The 12,292-nt window shown below is 39.9% G+C and overlaps 1 protein-coding gene across 1 annotated transcript in view; it reads right to left on the reverse strand.

The window, feature by feature from the left end:
* STMND1 (stathmin domain containing 1) overlaps positions 1–11,423 on the reverse strand; it is a 28,788-nt gene extending 17,365 nt beyond the window's left edge. Inside the window, exons 1-2 of the mRNA XM_019742958.2 lie at positions 11,235–11,423; positions 2,841–3,021 (exon numbers count right to left, since the gene is read on the reverse strand). Of these exons, the coding sequence (XP_019598517.2) occupies positions 2,841–3,021; positions 11,235–11,315 (262 nt within the window). The 5' untranslated portion in view covers positions 11,316–11,423. The remainder of the gene's footprint in view (positions 1–2,840; positions 3,022–11,234) is intronic.
* Between the last annotated feature and the right edge of the window lie 869 nt (positions 11,424–12,292).

A 12,292-nucleotide genomic window follows, 5' to 3' on the forward strand; every position in this document is an offset into this window, starting at 1 on the left:
CGCAAGGGATGGTGGGCTGCGCCCCCTGCAACTAGCAATGGCACCTGGACCTGTAGGTGAGCTGCGCCCTCCACAACTAAGATTGAAAGGACAACAACTTGACTAGGAAAAAAAATCCTGGAAGTACACATTTTTCCCCAATAAAGTTCTGTTCCCCTTCCCCAATAAAATCTTTAAAAAAAAAAAGCTATAAGAAAAATAAATAATAAATCCAAGTCTGTTTGACTTCACCACCTCACTCTGCTCTTCCCAAACAAGTCATGTAAATGGTTCCCATTGGTCATGGACCACTTCTTTCTCAGGATGTTTCTAAAATGAATGTGATTGTGGACTTCTGTCACTAACACAATACAATTATTTTAGCTATTTCGATCCAATCTTTTCTGAGTCCACTTAAGTATTTGGCCTGACATTTACAGTAGCTAACCTATACAAAAATCCCTGGACTATGCCAGTCATTTTGACTAATTTTCATGATTTCTTGGGACATTGAAGAATATTGGGGAAATGTTTTAAAATAACATTGTTCTTCTTTCTGATTATAAAAGTGATATATCATAAACTTGAAAAATTCAGAAAAGAATCAAAAAAATAAAAATGACCATTCTCTTATAATTCAGAGACCACCATTGTTAATATGCAAAATTTTATTTTCTGAAATATGCCATCATACTACATACAGTTTTGTTTCTTATGTAGTAAAACATTTACATTAGCATTTTCTCATGCCACTAGAAAATCTTCGTAGGCGTAAGTACAAAAAGTGAAGTCATACAAGAAAACGTGAGTGAATTCATCTGTAATTTTGATGTAGGGAAAGACTGTCTAACTGACTCAAAATCCAAATTGACTAAAAGAAAAGATTGACAAATTTTAGTACATTAAAAAAAATTTTGCAAGGCCAAAAAACCCACAATAAAAATCAAATATAGATATCCTGTACATATTGATTTGATGTACTAAGCAAAATACAATACAATTTTTGGTATTCTTACTGAAAATGCATAGCGTGGTCCTAATCATGAGGAAATATCAGACAAACCCAAACTAAAGAATGTTCTACAAAAACATGGCCTACATTTCCAAATATATGAAGGTTATAAAAGACACAGAAAAACCAAGGGATTGTTCCAGGTTAAAGGAGATTAAAAACCACATGACAACTAAATTAAACATGTGATTCTAGATTAGCTCTTGAACCAGAAATTTATCTATCAAAGCCATTTGTTAGACAATTGACAAATTTGAATATGGTCTATAGACGAGAACATAGTAGTACATCAAGGTAATTTCCTAATTCAGATCCCTGTATTGAGATTTTGTGAAGAATATCCTTGTTTTTAGGAAATACATATTGGTGAATTTAGGAGTAAAGTATCATTACTCTCAGAAAAAATATACTTGCATACGATAAGGGGAGAAGGGATGGATGGGGGGGGTGCTATGAAAATACAAATGTGGTACATTGTTAACATTTGGGGAATGTGGATGAAAGAAAGTAGGTATTAATTTTTGCAAATTTTTTTCAATCTGATATTATTCAAAATAAGATTTTTTTTCAAAAAGAAATACTTGGAAAATGTTAGTGCAAAACTTGAGAATTTTAACAAATATACTCTGTAGATGTGAAGAGCAGGGATGCAGAAAGGAGACAGGGGAAACTGGCCAGAGTAAACACACAAAGGTCAGGGCACTAGATATTACTCATTCTGTGGTAAGATCTTTCTTGAAAATTAATTTCCTCTACATTTTGGAACATCTGCTTTGGTGGTTCACTCCCTCCCCAAGCTGGTGTCTTCTAGCACTCTCCTGCTTACCTGTGGCCCTCTCCATACAGCTTTCAACAGTGTAGGGCTGACAGGGCACACGCAGGTCCCTGTCCACCCCAAAAGCTGTAGTCTGTTAACACCACAGGTTCAGTACGTTTTGCGGTCTAGGAGGGATTCCTACCAACAGAATTATCAGAGAAAAATATATACATGCTGACCCAACACACGGCGAGAGGGAGGGGCCACCCCTGTGCTTCATCCCCTGCCTCATACCTCATTCTCAGTCGTGTCTACACCAGATCAGAAGCATGAGGGCGAATATGAAATTTGTGATAACCTGAGTGTGCACCAAAGTCCAAGGAAAAGAATCTCAAATATAACCTATTTTCTAATTCTAACTTGTACCTAGGGAAGAATCTACAGTGATGAAGAATGAAATGAAAGTCTTTCCCCCAAATGAAACAGAGTACATTTCCTTAAGTTCTGTTAAGTTCAATTTGTTTCAAAGGCTGATAAAATATAAATAAGGGCTCTTACATCAACCCCAGGGGGTTGCTCAAGTAAAGCAAAATCACACCACAAGAAAAATATTTAGAAACAAATAGTTTCAAAGGGCACACTAGGTCATAATTACTTCTTTTGTGTTTTTTAAAGATTCTTTCATTGTATATTTGCTGATACTTTGGATGGGGAGAGAAAGGGGACACAGTTGAATGCCAGTTTTACTTATTTTTTCAAATGCAGAAATTTCCTTTGGAAAAATGTTAACATAGTGAAAGTTTAAAGGAATTTAACCAAAGCTTATGCAACTCCTATTCCCAACCATGAATAAGGCTCTTAGTTACGGGGAAAAAGAAAAGATGGTTTAATTACTTCATCAACAAGATTAATGGTTAGCATTATTTACTCACATAATGAAGTCTAAGGCTAAATTCTAATGTCTTAGAGATAGGGACCTTGCTGTCTGTAGTACTCCCTGGCCTACAAAGCGATAAGTCACCAAACACACATTATGAAACATATTTAGAGGAACAGTATTTTATGGAGATCAACATGGATGGGGGTTTTTACCTGAATCTATTCTTCCATTTCTTCTGTTAGGAGATGGGGAACTTTCTGGAATGATTCCAGGTAAGCTTTCCAACTGGACTTGTTTTTCCAGGCCTTCAGGGCTTCCCACACTGTTCTTGATCAGGGCAGTTTCAGTCTGCAGTCTGCAATCCTCCCCAGAATGAGTCACACCGACATCCGCCTGTGAAGAGGGAAGGACTTCTTCGTGAGAGTCAAGATTTCTTAGAAAATGGTTTCTTGGAAAATTAAAATAATGTTGCAACATCTGCTTTGTGAAGATTTAGCCAAGTAGTATCTGTGGTAGGCTGAGTAGTACCCAGGGACCTGTAGATGTTACCTTATCTGGCAAGAGAGACTTGGCAGGTGTGATTAAGTTAAAGACCTTGCAATGGCAAGATTATCCTGGATTGTCCAGGTGGGCCGAACATAATCACAAGTGTCCCTGTAAGAGGGGGCAGAGGGAGATCTGACCTCCAAGGAGGAGAAGGTGATGTGACAATGGAAGCAGAGACACATTGGAAGATGCTATGTTCTGGCAGTGAAGATGTGGAATGGGCCACTAGTCAAGAAATGTGAGGAATGCAGCTCTAGAAGCTGGAAAAGGCCAGGAAAAGGATTCCCTCCTCAGAGCCTCTGAAATGAACCAGCACTGCTGACATCTTGACTCTAACCAGGTGGACCTGATTTTGTACTTCTGACCTCCAGTACTGCAAGAGAACAAAATTGTATTGTTTTAAACCACTAAATTTATGTTAATTTGTTATAGCAGCAATAGAAAACTTATATACAGTTGACCTTGGAACAACATGGGTTTGAACTGCATGGATCCACTTATACATAAAATTGTTGTTTTGTTTGTTTGTTTGTTTGTTTGTTTGTTTGTTTGATAAATACCGTCTGCTCTCTGTATCCACAGGTTTTATATCCAAGAATTCAACCAATCACAGATTTCCCATCTGCAGTTGGGGAATCTCCAGATGCCAAGGGCTGACTGTGTGTATTGTTCTGTACCATTTTATATAAGGGACTCACGCATCCTCTGATTCAGTATCTGCAGGGAGTGTGGTATGGGGTGCTGGAACCAATCCCCCATGATACTAAGGGATAACTATAATTAAGTTTGGGGGAGTCAAAAGTTACATGTGGATTTTTAACTGCAGGGGTGTTGGTACCTATAACCCACTGTGCTGTTCAAGGGTCAACTGTAATATCTAATATGAATAATCAGGTACAAGCTATTATGCTGAGCATTCTGACAGATACCAAAATGAGCAAGTTCATAATCACCAAATGTGAAAAGTAAAGCTACTGCTATGTAAAAAACATTTTTTAGATGAAACTGTCTTCATTGTTTTTGAGGATGAGAAAAGTAATCAGACTCATAAAAATCAATATTTAATCACGGAGAGTGGTCATTTATTTGATGATTGCACTGTAGGACCTTATGTAACTAAACCACAATTTATTTAACCAAATGCTACTGAAGGACATCTAGGTTATTTCTAACTCGTCAATAGAATAAACAATGCTGGCATAATATCTGTGCATATATGTCAGTCTGAATTCATCCAATCACCCCTTGAGGATGAATTCCTAGATGCGGATATGCTGGACATGCACATTTTATATTAATTTGTATTTCCAGAGGGCTCTCCACAAATCCTGTGCTGACTTACAGTCCCACTTCTCCTTTTAAGGATGTCATGCCCTCCACACCACAGTTCTACTGCTTGTAAATAGGTCAAAACAGTGTAAAAAGGGGCTGTACGTGATTTAGTAACCACTAACTCCAAAGTGCTGGTCCATGCCAAATGTTTCATAGTTCTATAGCAAAAGAAGAAAAATAAGAAAAAATGCATTGAGTTATTCATAAAACTAAATTTGAGTTAAAGAACTGGCATTTATTTCGAGAAGAAGTATATTTTAAATATTAACATGTTCAGGAAAACTATTCTCCTATCTCCTCTAACTACCATGTTTCTCTCTCTCCCAGGGCTGGCTCTTCTTTCATTGCTTGGTTTGCAACTTTCCCACTTCTCGGTCAATGGAATCTTCTAGTAGATGTTATTAGCCAATCTTTTCTCTATCTAACACACACATACCAAAGGAAGTCTCTTCAGTGTCCCCAGAAGAAATGCAAACATAAGCATCTTCTACAGAATACTGTATTCTGGCTATTCTTCTGTCTATTGATTTTACATTTTTGGTTCAAGGGGAGCTCTTCTTCTCCTTGCTCTTTGAAGGGCCTCAGGATACTGCCCTCTGACACCCACCCTTTGCAGCACAGTCCTCTTTTACTGATACAAGACTGTATCTTGTTGGGTGTAGCGAAAGGTGTTAAGGAGGAGAAGATGCTTGAATTGGGTCTTGATGAGTGAGTTCCCAGTAAGCAAGGAGGAAAGGTCATTCTAGAGAGAAAAGAAAGCACACACAAGTGAAACAATATTGTGTGTCCATGAACTTGAGTTATTTCAGTGTATTAGAAACAGACTGAGGTAGAAAGTGGTAGGTGCTGAGGCAGGGAAGGGACGTGACAAGAAAAGGTGTTTGCTTTTATTTTGAATGCAACAGAAATCCTGTGTAGGACTTTCATACATGGGAGTAAAATAAAATGATCAGGTGTGAACTTTAGAAAGCTCACTCTTGAGGTAGTGCAATGGCAAGAACTGAAGGAAGGAAGGGACAGAACAGGGCAGGTATTATTGTCCAGGTGAGATTTGATTAAACATGAACTAGGACAGTGGCAGTGAAAACGGGGGTAAGAGGTGGACCCAGAAATATTAGAGAAGTAGGTAACAGACCTCGCAGAGCTTCAGTTTGAAGGAGAAAGTTCCATTCTGGCTCTAAATTAGGACTCTAGGAACTAGACAGAAAACATTCCCTTTATGAAAACCAGATAAAAAATTAGGAGACTGCCATGAACCTCTTGATTATTTTTACAGTAAAAATCAGACAAATTTTAAAATCCTAAGGACATTTGACCACTTTCTGGAAGCACTCCAATGTTTGAAGTCCCTCAGAGCCTGAGTAGAAATCACAATAGCTAACTTATGGTGGCCCCCATCACCCTCAGGTTCTCCTAGTATAATGAGGGATTCTCACATGATCGCAGGGAGACTCACATAAATCCTTACCGCTGTGTTTACGTAACATGATCACTCCAGCTAAACCAACATCAGTAGTTTATTGTGTTGAGGATTAATTAGTTCTGTGGCTCAGGACTACACGGAAAAATAGGAAAAATCAACCAACTGAACAAACAAAGTATGCAAACAAAAACTCAACGGATCTGAAATATGAATCGGCACAAGGAGAAAGCCTGAGAGCAACTATGTGCTTTTCTCTTTCTCTCTCCATCTGTCTTTCTTGATAGACACAGTTACTGCTGAGCAGTCCCTGTAGAGTAAGCCGACAGATAACATATGTTATTATATTATTATGTAATGCTAATCATTATATCAGACAGGGTCTCCTTTTCCTTTGTTACAGGTAACGTGTATGTTTTGTTTTGTTATTGTTGCTGTTGTTACACATAACAAAGGGAAAAAAGAGAGCCTGTTAGATGCTATCTTTCAGGGGCTCACAGTTCATATTGAAGTTAAAAATCATGTTGGGCATTCTTTCCCTTTTTTCAAAATAAACCAGTGAAAACCAATAGCTGCAGTGACAGACAGATATTTTCACAAGTTCATTTTATTTCGCAGATCTATCTTTTTATGAACCCAGTGAAGCACTAACACACAGGGAATAATTTTACTGATTTAACAACAATAGAAACAATAAATGAAATGCCCACATTGGCGTTAAGAGCAAATTTGAATATGTTCAGTGTGAAAGGTGTCTTTTCACAAACGTGTTCTATCAACTACAAGTCTGAATAGATTTAAATGCCACAGCCCTGAGTGACCTCCCAATTGCTTCATCAAAGTGACTAATCGTCTTCCTTACCACAGAGCTTTACTCACTTGTGCTTATGTAGATACAACCTGCCTTCAAGCTCTGTTAGTGACCAAAACTTAAATTGTAGCAGACGAAACACAATTTTGCAGCATAAAATAACATATAACAGCCTTCGGTTTCCAGAACAGAAATGTAAGGTTTTTCTCTTTTGAAAACTAAGAATGCCTTTTAAATATCTTATCTACATGCAACACATTCTGGAAATCGTAACCCAATTGCATAATCTAGACTCAGGAATAAACATAGTTCAAAGACCAGAGATATTTACAAATTAATTAGATCCATGCATTTCAGGGGTATGTCAAAACAGTTTCCCAGTTCCGTCTGTGCATGTAGAGTTTATATTTTCATACCATTAAGAAGTCTATCTGCAATGGCACTGGCGGAGGGGTGGAGAGGTGGGTGGACTTTTTTTTTTTTTCTTCTTGAGGTGAAGTTGTAGCAGAAGCACAGATTCAACGTGTTTCTACATTTTGAATCAATTTTATTTTAGACTTCATTGTCTTGGTGATAAAACGTTACCAGTTCTAGACAAAATCGAAAAGCTGTGAATTCCAAGCTAACAGCTATGCATAGGAATCATCAGCATTAAAAAAAAAAGGTATTGATTTTAACTATAGACAGGGTTTGGCTTGGTTGGTTTGTCTTGGTCTGGAAGCATTCTATGTGTTCTAAAATTTTGGGAAACAAAATTTCCAAACAGCTTGGAGAGAGTCATTCATCAACGCTCCCTGGAGCTTAAACCTTCTTAAATCAAATTATTGGCAGATATGTTTTATAAATGTATTTGTCCATAGACATATAGGAAGAATTTGTTATTCAAAATTTAATTTTTTTCTAGTTTACTTTAATAAATGAAGTAATAAAGAGTGATCCTCCAAGAAAACAGTCAGAAATATGCTCTTCTAAGAAATTGGACTTTAAGAAGTATTTAGTCCCTTTAATGGACAATAGGCAATAATTTTTCTTGTCAAATATTAGGGGGAAATTGTGGAGGATCCTTGGAGCTCATCTATTCCAATATAGCCTGCCCCCTTTTATAACAAGCAAAAAACTTTGAGTTAATCATACGGAAGTTTTCCCTAATGAAAAAAGTTTCCCATTGTTTCTTTTTATGTATTCTTTTATTGCAGTGACTTCTTGCCACTCTTAACTAAGGTGAAGGGAAGAGAAAGTCTGCAGACAGTTGTGCCACCAAGAAACATAATAAATATTTCATACAAGCAAACATGTTCATCTTATTTTAAAGACACTGCTGAGCTACTGAACTCTCAGCCCTATGAATTTATGAAGGTAGAGAAACAGTATTGTTCTGATAGCTAGAGAGTGTTTAATTAATAATCATATCTTTCCCAGATCAGTTTCTAAAGTCAAGTGGTTGGGGTGAGGAAAGAGAGGTATATTCGTGAATTGACTCTCAGTCTATTTTCAGGTTAACGTGGAATTTCCTCCTTGCTGATTGCCACTAGTCTAGTTATGCTATTAGGAGATAGGCAGACACGAAGGAATGGGAGGAACAGAGCGGGACATGCAGTCACTCAAAAAATATTCATTAGTGCCTGGTCTGCATCAGTCACTGTAATAAGCACTAGAGACACAGAGATAAGGTCCTGTCTTCAAGAAGGTAATAGCTCAGGATAGGAGGTAAACACAGAAACAAGCACATACAATAAAATGTTTTGAAATGGGATAGGAGAAAGCATAAGGTCAACTCTGCCTGCATGGTGACAGGGGAAGTAGAGAAGAACAGTCTTGAGTCTACTTGAAAGACAGGCATATTTGCACATGTGGCCCAAGAACATGGAGAAGGAAAAGTCTGAAAGGAGGGGAAACAGTGGGTACAAAGGCATGGAGGCAGAAACAGAATGAGTTTGGGGAAAAAATGAGTAGTAAGGTGTGACTAGAATATGATTGTGGGAGAGATGAAACTGGAGAATTTGACAGGAGTCAGCTTGAGGATGGCTAGGACAGAATGCTAAGGATTTAGGATTTGATCTTACATAAATAACAATAACAACAACAATAATATTAAGTAATAACTAATATTAAGCACTTATTTTGTGCCAGGCATTGGTATGAGCACTTTACATGAATTGAATTCATTTATTTCTCACAATAACTCTATAAAATCACTATTATTAATTAGCCTCACTTTACAGATAAGGAAACTAAGGCACAGAGAGGTTAAATAACTCGACCAAAGTCATACAACTAACAAGAAGTAGATCCAGAAATCCAACCTAGGTCACAGCACATTCTTGATCACTAGTTTCTGTACCAACTTAATTGGCTGGCAACCTTTTTTCAGCAGAACACAACATAACCAGATTTTATTTTAGAATGATTACTCTGGAAGTCATGTAGTCGGTTGGCATTGAACGGCAGATGGCGGTGGGTAATGGAGGAAGGATCCAGGGAGACCAGTTTGGAGATTATTCAAAAATCCAAGTGAGAGGCAATGACTGTCTCATGCAGGAAATTCAGGAAAAAAACAGAAACCCTCCCTGGCCTTGGGGAGGCTTGGCTCAGACAGACCTAGTATATGTGACATTCAGAGAGCTCGCTTTTTAGCATGCTCTCCAGCTCTATACAACATAACTATTTTCAGTAGTAACCATGAAATGGAACAAATGACAATGGCCAGAGAAGAAATACAAATGTGAAAAATTCTCCTATTGAACTCTTATATGTAACCATACCAGTAAAATTTAAAAAATAAAATAAAAGATATTTGTACAAAAAAGGAAAAGCACAGTGGATTAATACTTTAAATTACATTAATACTTTTTCTTTTTTTTTTCTTTTTCTTTCTTTTCTTTTTTTTAAAAAGAGAGAAGAAAGTATTCCCTTATGTAGGGTTATATTCCAAGCAATAATGAGTAATAACTAAGATGACCAAATTGTTCCCAAGAAGCCCATGAATCTAAGAGGGAAAAGAAGCGTTAAGCAAACATTTACCACGTGATAAGGGAGTGTCACTGAGGATAAACAGAGGATAAATAGGAGGGCATCAGGCAAACTGGGAATGGGGCCAGGAAAGGGCATTCCAGGAAGCAGGAATGGAATGGGGAAAGACATGCAGTGTGATGAAGCCTGGAAGAAGTGAACACTTCAAGTTCTTGGACCTGAGAGTCCATGAGTGAGAGGAATTGGAAAGGAGAAGGTGACATTAGAGAGATTGGTGGGACCAAATGTCAATGGTTTTGCACACTGCAAGGATGTTTTTCTTAGGCAGATAGGTGGCAGTGTGGAAGACAGACTGGTTAGCCTGCTGACAGGAGAGGCAGAAAGACCCAGGAAGAGGGAATAGAGCCATAAACTAAGACAGTGGCAGTTAGGATGGAAAGCAGATCTTTTCTGCTGGCCTGCCCCCAGGGCAGCAGGTACTAAGACTGAGTCTCAGCTTTTACTAGACCCAGACTTGGTTTTTGAGTCCAAGGGCCCAGCAGATGTGCCTCACACAGAGGAGGTATTGTCACTGGCACTAAATAGTGTCTTGCTGAGAGACACTGCCTGCTGAGAGAAAGTGTGTGCTCTTTAAACCAGAATTCCAAAAATGCACTTTAGAAGGGGTGACCATAATTCCTGGTCCATGGCAGACAGTATGGGCCTAAATCAGATTGTCTGGGCAAATTGACTAATAGAGTTCTCTTTCACTCTTAAAAGTATCCTGCTTTTGATGATAAATTACACAGTAACATTATCTTTGACTAATCCTCTGGAAGAGACCCTTGCGGTTTCCTAATTCTATTTGTGGAATCTTGATGGTGATGAGGATGGGAAGAAACCAGGGATCTCATTTCTGCCTGGACCAATCCATCCCTCCATGTCCCACCATGGAAAACATCCCCCTTCATGCCTCCAAAAGAATTAAGGGGGGTTTAATCTTGAAGGAGGGTGGAAAGAGTATTGCAATGAGACTCTTGACGATTAGATTCTATCTCCAGCTCTCCAAACAAGCTGTGCAGCCTTGGGCAAATCGTCCCCCTCTCTGGGCATCAGGGTCCTCATGTGGGAAGCGAGAGGACTCAGCCAGATGGCTTCTAAGCTCTCTTCCAGCTCGAAGTAATTCCCAAAGGGCTTACTTTCCGGAAGACAATAATATATGGCAGCTCCCAGGTACTCCCACCTGCCCCTGAGAATTACCGCCCACCCCAGCTCTGTCCAGAATGCACCACTCATCCCGGGTTATTCCTACCTCTACCCTGGGGCGTGACCACCTTTACTAGCTTTTGAAACAAAAGATTCTCAAGGCAAGTCCTATACGTAGCAGCAGGAATCCCGGTTAAGACAGTAAACACTGGCTGAATAAAGTTGCTACCAACCCGCCCACCCCACTGCCCGTCGACTGTGAGCCCCAGCAGTCCCGGCTCCAGCCGACTCCACCTTCCAGCAAGCGTGGCAAGGGCATTGTGCCTGATTTGTTTGTTTTACCTTGAATCCCTCTTCCCAGCCCTTCCTGGGCGCGCGGACACATTTCTGCTCCCCATCAGGCTGGGAAGGTCCGCAGCCCATGCTGAGCACCGCGCGCTCCTCCGGCTGGACTCGGCGGTCTGCCCCCCGCGCGCTCCCTGAAGCGCCCCTGCAACCCTGCACTCGGCGCCCTGCCCCCGGATCCCCGCGCCACAGCGCCGCCGCCTCTCCCACCTCTCGCAGTTAAAGGCTCGGCAGTAAACGCTTGGCACCTGGGCAGTTGCCGGGAACTGTTGCCATAATAAACTTAATCACGCGAACCTGGGAACCAGGCGGCTCTGCGGCTTTTGCAACGGAAGACTAGAAGATCCGACGCGTATAAATCACAACGGGGATGCGAAATGCAGCCCTCTACAGAGCGAAGTGAAGGGACGGCCCGCTGCTGGCCAAGTTCAAGTCCCGTAGTCGTAAGCATCCTGCAGGGAGCTCTTATTTTTTCCATTCTAAAGCACCCTGGAACACGCCCCCACCCCCGGTGCCTGGGCCGCGCACTCCAGTTCCTGGCTTTTGTGCCTCAGACTCTGTGGGAACTGTGAAGGCGACTGTGAGGAAGGCGACCTAGGAGTCCAGTGGGCGGAAGCAGCTCTTGGGGGCAGGTGGACAGTGGAAGCGGCCCGGACAGCACCACACAACAGTGGCACAAGGTTGCCTCGGGAGAGGACAGTCACACAAACAGAAATCCAGACACTTAGTATTATAAATAGCTCAACAGCAGAGAAATGGGTCATGAAAATCATTTTTATGGAAGATGCATTTTATGAGCTGTTAGGAAAGTGCATGGATATGCATATTTCTCTCAGAGAATTAAATTAAAACGGTGTAATCCATAAAAAAAGGCAGACCATGCAGACTGCTCAAATGAGCATCAAGTTATTCTTTCCTGGAGTTTTTTTTTTTTTTCTTTTTATTCTATTTTCAATTCACTTTTAGTTTCGAGAATTAAAAAACAAATCTGAAAGGGATTTTATTTTATTTTTATTTTATTATTATTATTTTTGAACAGGCTTGATTCACTTTAT

Source organism: Rhinolophus sinicus, linkage group LG06, assembly GCF_036562045.2.
Source record: "Rhinolophus sinicus isolate RSC01 linkage group LG06, ASM3656204v1, whole genome shotgun sequence".
NCBI classification, from domain to species: domain Eukaryota; kingdom Metazoa; phylum Chordata; class Mammalia; order Chiroptera; family Rhinolophidae; genus Rhinolophus; species Rhinolophus sinicus.